Source organism: Podarcis liolepis (genome assembly GCF_965112155.1).
Source record: "Podarcis liolepis genome assembly, chromosome: W".
In the NCBI taxonomy this organism is placed as follows: Eukaryota; Metazoa; Chordata; class Lepidosauria; order Squamata; family Lacertidae; genus Podarcis; species Podarcis liolepis.
The window spans coordinates 5061199-5067198 of NC_139568.1; the positions used below are offsets into that span (position 1 = coordinate 5061199).

The window sequence follows — 6000 nt, forward strand, 5'->3', positions numbered from 1 at the left end:
CTCGCAGTGCACATTGATTCATATGGGGGAGTATGTTACGATATTGAAGCAATGCAGCCGCGAGCTGCTGGTAGCTTGAAAACAAAACATAATGGGAATGTTGGGACTGTTCCGTGGGAAACAGAGGGACAGTCAATTCACAGTGCAGAGGGCACCGGAATTAGCTCAGAGTGCAATATGAGCTGGACAGGAAGTGTTTGTTTTCTCTCGACTGCAGGAGTATGAAGAGAGCAGTCATGTTTTCTGTAACGCTGCAAAGACAGAAATAAAGGCATGTAAATACGTTTCTGTCTATCTCCTTCTCCTTCCCCTGCCGGGGGGGCAGAAAAGAGGGGTGTGTTCTTCTCACGCTGAGAAGGATCGCCTATTGCGACCTCTGCCTGGATCTTGCCGGGAAAGCAGACAGGGAGGTCAACAGGAGACCAAGCCGGGTGCCTGGGAGAGTTGCCAGTTTCTCCTGATAAAGGCTTGATTTCCGACACCTTTGTTGTTGTTGTTGTTGTTTAGTCGTTTAGTCGTGTCCGCCTCTTCGTGACCCCATGGACCAGAGAACGCCAGGCACTCCTGTCTTCCACTGCCTCCCGCAGTTTGGTCAGACTCATGTTTGTAGCTTTGAGAACACTGTCCAACCAGGGGTCCCTTTACCTTTACCTTTAACCTACTAGTACTTCACCTTGGTCTTCCAGCACAACAGTAGCTGTTAATAGACTCCATTGTCAGGCAACAGGGGGTCTTTTGCTTCTCTGCTGATTAGCGATTTCTTTTTGGTTTTAGCTAAACATTCAGCGTACCCAAAAGACAGCTTTTGCTGATTTGACAGAGGGAGAGGTCAAGTTCATCCCAACGTACAAATTCGACTCTAAAACAGATCCTGCTTGATAGTTGAGCCTTTGTAAGTAAGTCCTCTCAATCATTCTTCTGCACGGCTTGTTTTTTTTTCCTAGTCTGCCAAGATGCTAGTAGTGTTCCGCCTTTCCATCCTCCTGAGCAGGCTAGTAAAAAATATATTTTAAACATGGCTTTCTGCTAAGCAAGCTGTTGGAGGAGGGCTAGAGTTGAGGGCTGGACGGACTTCCTTTCCTCTGCAGCCAGAATGGACACCAAGCCACGGAGGAAGAGAGAGATCCAGCTCTCCTTCACCTGCTCACTTTGCTTGCATGGAATTCTGGGTTGCCAAAGGCTGCTAGGCGAGTTGTGAAATGCAAGGCTGTGATATGTTGTCTTCCTCAAGCCATCCCTGCTCAAAGTCTCTGGAAATGTTTTGGCTCCCTTTCCCCACATTTGTCCTGATAACCAGCATCCTCTGTTTCGTGGTGTGTATAAGCGGTGTTGCAGTTCCTTGAAAGGTGCAGCAGGCTGAATGAGAATCCTCTTTGTGTCAAGGAAGTCTGGGAATGAGACTTGGTGCTCTCTCAAGATGAGTCTGCCAGGGCATAAGAGCATGAGAGCAGCCCTGCTGGATCAGGCCATTGGTCCAACTGGCCCAGCATCCTGTTCTGGCATTGGCATCATCTCCAGCTCTTGACCGTGGTCAAGATCACAGGCCGTGTGTGGAGCCAAAGTTTGATTGTGTGAGCCTTGTGTGTTGCCTCAGCCAGTCCAACAGTCCTGGTGTCTCTCCTGTCTCCTTGGAGTGGGAAGTGCCGTGTGCCAGCATGGTGTGAGCCAATCCTCTGGAGAGGAGGCAGCGTGAATCAGTTCAGCTACCGAAGCCACATGGAATTTAAAAGGAGTGACCACAAGCCCGTCAGCTCCCTCTTCCTCACAGGGGTAACACCTGCCCTGGCCAGGGCTATCGTCTATTCAGGGTTTTTAGTTGCCTGCTATGTGGCACCTCCTCGAATCTGGGCAGGCCCCAGGGACGCGGACTTATAAAAAATATTGGGGGGGCCCGGGAAAGCTCATGAATAATAAATAAGCTCATGAATATGCAAATAAAGTGGCGCCGCCTACTCGTGAGCGAATAGGGGAGAGTGTGCTGCGCCTATTAATCAGCTCCGAAGGAAATTGGGTGGAGCTTTTGCTCGGGAGGGAGGGCAGGAGGCATGCAGCCCGACCCTGTGCATTTTGGGCTGGGGGAGGGGCGGCGATGGCGCTCTGCTGGAGGGGCGCCGGAGATTATTGGGGGGGCGGAGCCCCCCAAACGAATTTTTGATGGGGCTCGGGCCCCCTCAAGCCCCATGGAGTCGGTGCCTATGGCAGGCCCTGACCAACAACCAGGCCCCTTTCCACAGAGCTCCTCCTTGGCCAATGACTTCCGGTGCAAGGAGTGAGCAGGTTTTGGCTCTCTTAAATCCCTAGGCTTCCATTCTCCACTGGCCCACAAACAGGACCTGAGTGCAACAGCACGCTCCCCTCCTCCAAGCCATACTGCTTCTCTTGGTGGAGTATGTTCTGTGGCCATTATGGCTAGTAGCCATTGAGCCTCACCATCCAGGATTTGGCATATTCTTGTGGTTCTTGACAACTGTCAGAAGCCACCTAGGCCTGCTAGTTTCATTGCTCTTGCTGTGGTAATGGGGGAATCAAAAGGACAGGCGGAACATGTAGTGACGAAGCCGGAAAACGGCAGGCTCCTTTGGGCAGCATTTCAGGTGCCAGAAAGGGTCTTTTGGATCACTGAAAAAATAGTGTCTGAACAAGAATAACGGGGCCCCTTGCTTTGGGGAAGGATCATCATTTGGTGGTGTGCCATATGCTTTGTATGCAGAGTCTCAAGTTGAAAGGCACCTCCACCTGAAAAAGGATTGGGCCACAGAGAGCTGCTATCAGCCAGAGTAGACTTAATTAATGAATTGTGGGGTTGGAAGGGATCACGAGGGTCATCTAGTCCAACCCCCTGCAATGTAGGAATCCAAACTGGGGGAGGTCAGAAATTCATTCTGACCTGGTAGAAGGCAGCTTTTGATTTCCTAACAACTCTCTCCATGAGGCAAAATGCCTGCACACCTGCAAGGTCCGCCCCTTCAGAAGTTGGACTCCCAAGCCCCATCATCTCCAGCTCTTGACCGTGGTCAAGATCACAGGCCGTGTGTGGAGCCAAAGTTTGACTGCGTGAGCCTTGTGTGTTGCCTCAGCCAGTCCAACTGTCTCCTTGGAGTGGGAAGTGCCGTGTGCCAGCATGGTGTGAGCCAATCCTCTGGAGAGGAGGCAGCGTGAATCAGCTCAGCTACCGAAGCCACATGGAATTGAAAAGGAGTGACCACAAGCCCGTCAGCTCCCTCTTCCTCACAGGGGTAACACCTGCCCTGGCCAGGGCTATCGTCTATTCAGGGTTTTTAGTTGCCTGCTATGTGGCACCTCCTTGAATCTGGGCAGGCCATGACCAACAACCAGGCCCCTTTCCACAGAGCTCCTCCTTGGCCAATGACTTCCGGTGCAAGGAGTGGGCAGGTTTTGGCTCTGTTAAATCCCTAGGCTTCCATTCTCCACTGTTCTGAGTACACGCTGCTCCTGCAGGCATGTTAGACCACATGGGCTGAACTGTATACCTTAACCGTTGGCTCCATTCATGCAATGGAGCTTCTGTGGTACTTGGCTTGGAGCATTTGGCTTCAGCCCATTGGCTCTGGAAGTCACAGCCGCTGCCATCCTGGGGAAGCTCTCAGAGTTACAGTTCTTGCCTCTTTCAGGGCTGGGAACAGGGGGGTGCATCAGGCCTTTCTGCTCTTAACTCATACCCCCCCTTTAGTCCATAGCCCCAACAAATGTGCTCTGCCCCCCCCATAGGTGAAGGTTGTGGCTGACCGACGGTACCGGAAAGTGTTTGAGGATATTGTTCAGTTGATGGACAGGATGGAGAACGAATTCCTTCCCTCCCTGGAGGGAGGTAAAGACGAATAGGATCCTCTCCAACCCCTTAAAGAGGGTTTGCTGCAAAAAGACCAGGGGGAAAAGAAGCCCTTAGCCCATCTAGCTCAGTCTTGATTTCCCGGGGGATCTCTCCCAGCCCTACCTGGAGATGCTGGGGATAGAACCTGGGACCTTTGCAGGCAAGGCAGATGCCCTTCCACTGAGCGGCAGCCTCTTCCTCTTCCTCGCAGGCAAAGACTCCAGGGGTAGCCAGCGTGGTGCCCTCCAGATGCTGGACTACAACTCCCATCATCCCCAGCCAACATGGCCAGTGGCAAGTGCAGCAGTATCTGGAGAGCCCCACGTGGACCTGTTGCATGTGCAGTCCCCTAAATGAGAGCCCAGGGCCAAGGACAAACTTCCCCCTGGAGCACGTTTCCTTGCCTCTGCTGAAGGCAAGCACTCTCTTTCCTCCCCTCCCCCCCTTTTGCTCTGCAGTTTCCGTTTGAGAATGTGAAGTTCCGGCAGCTGCAGAAGGAGAAGTTCCAGATCACAAACAACGGGCAGCTCACCCTCCACTTCTCCTTTATCCCCAAGCTCAGTGACAGCCAGGATTGGAAGCCACGGCTTCGCGCTGAGCCCTGCGAGGGATACTTGGAGCCCAGCGCGTCTCTCTCTGGAATCAGAGAACTGTAGAGTTGGAAAGGGACCCCAAGGCTCATCTAGGGAAGGCCTTCCTTTTCTCCTCCTCTTCCCAACCCTCCTCCCTCAAACCTTGGGAGTTTGGTAGAGCAGGGGAGGCTTAACATTTGTGGGCTGCATTGCCCCATGCTCAAGCCTCCAAGGGCCGCACGTCAAAGCAGCTGAGCCCAAAGTGTAAAAGTGTGTGTGACCAGCTTTAAACACACACACACAAATGAATTGAAGCCAAACAATGCTGGAGGGTCCCAAAACACCTTTTGGCATCACAGTTAACCAGTGAGAGCAGTTAAGTTAAGGTTTCCCCCATACACCTGTGAGAACAGGATGCTGTACTAGATGGGCCATTGGCCTGATCCAGCAGTCTTGCATTGTGTCCTTCTGTTCAATTCTTCACTGTCTTCACTTTTAATTTACAGACAAGCCAACTTGGCTGTGCCAAAGAGTGTATCTACCTGACCTCCTCCCGTTTTAGGTGAGACGGGGGACATTTCCCTGGATGTGTACGTCCGCAAGGAAGAGAAGATTGAGGCTAGCTTTGTCCTTCACCTTGACCGTGGCAAGGACTATTTCCTCACCATCAGTGGGAGCTACCTACCAAGCTGCTTCGGGACCTCCTTGGAAGCCTTGTGCTGGATGAGGCAGCCGCTTGGCGAAGTTCCCGTCACCAGACTTATTGACCTGGTAGGGAAAGGGGTTGATTTACCTGGCAGGTTCATGTGCTGGATGTCTACCCTTCCCACTCTGCTTGCCTGCTTGAAAAACAGCTGCTCTTCCACTCAGAAATGTGGGGGCTGGGGGTCCTCCGCTGCATTCAGCTTCAGCTTCTGTAGCTGTGCATCCGCTTCCTGTGTGCTGTTCATGCCCTTTGTTTGCCTTGACTGAGTCATCCCAGGTTCTGGTCCTCCCAGAACCCTTTCGCTGTGTGCATTTCCCTGCCATCTGCCCAGATACTGTTCAGCCAACGGGCTGTTTCTTTCTCTTCTCAGGGCCTGTGCCATTAACACCCTTGGTTGTCTTTTGCTCTTGCCTTCCTCCTCTGATCTCAGGGAGAAGACAGCTTCCTAGAAAAGGTAACAGTTGGTTTGCTATCCTCTAGATGTTCTTGTAGCGGGCTCAAATCAGGTACAGGCAACGCCCCGTTTACACGGGGGTTGCGTTCCGAGGTACCGTGCGTTTAAATGAAATTGTGTATATTGGGGACAGCATTGGAAAAGCCTGCAAACACCCTCTAAACTTCCGGAAACCCCTTTGAAAGGCCTTTTGAAAACCAGCAGCCTCCCTGCAAAACTCCTTGCTCCAACTCTCCACAGGCCTGAGAGGTCGGTGCCAAAGCTCCTGGGAGGGAGTCGAGATGCTGTTTCCATGCCACTTTGCCGCTTTTGTGCTCTTGGGGGGGGGGGGACATTTTCGCCCCTCCATGTGCCCCTTCCAGCTTTGCGGCAGTGTGCATGTGCCTCGAAGGCACGCAAATGGAGTTGCCCTTGTCAACGATCAGCAGCTGCTCCA

General features: G+C 52.5%; 1 protein-coding gene across 1 annotated transcript in view; it reads left to right on the top strand.

Moving 5' to 3' along the window:
- The window catches only part of LOC310697809 (inositol polyphosphate 5-phosphatase OCRL-like), a gene marked incomplete at its 5' end in the record, with an annotated part of 43899 nt that extends 38136 nt beyond the window's left edge, over positions 1-5763 (top strand). The window contains 6 exons of the mRNA XM_083484441.1: positions 775-868; positions 3082-3236; positions 3730-3840; positions 4291-4456; positions 4967-5175; positions 5541-5763. Of these exons, the coding sequence (XP_083340567.1) occupies positions 775-868; positions 3082-3236; positions 3730-3840; positions 4291-4456; positions 4967-5175; positions 5541-5672 (867 nt within the window). The 3' untranslated portion in view covers positions 5673-5763. The remainder of the gene's footprint in view (positions 1-774; positions 869-3081; positions 3237-3729; positions 3841-4290; positions 4457-4966; positions 5176-5540) is intronic.
- Positions 5764-6000: the final 237 nt, after the last annotated feature.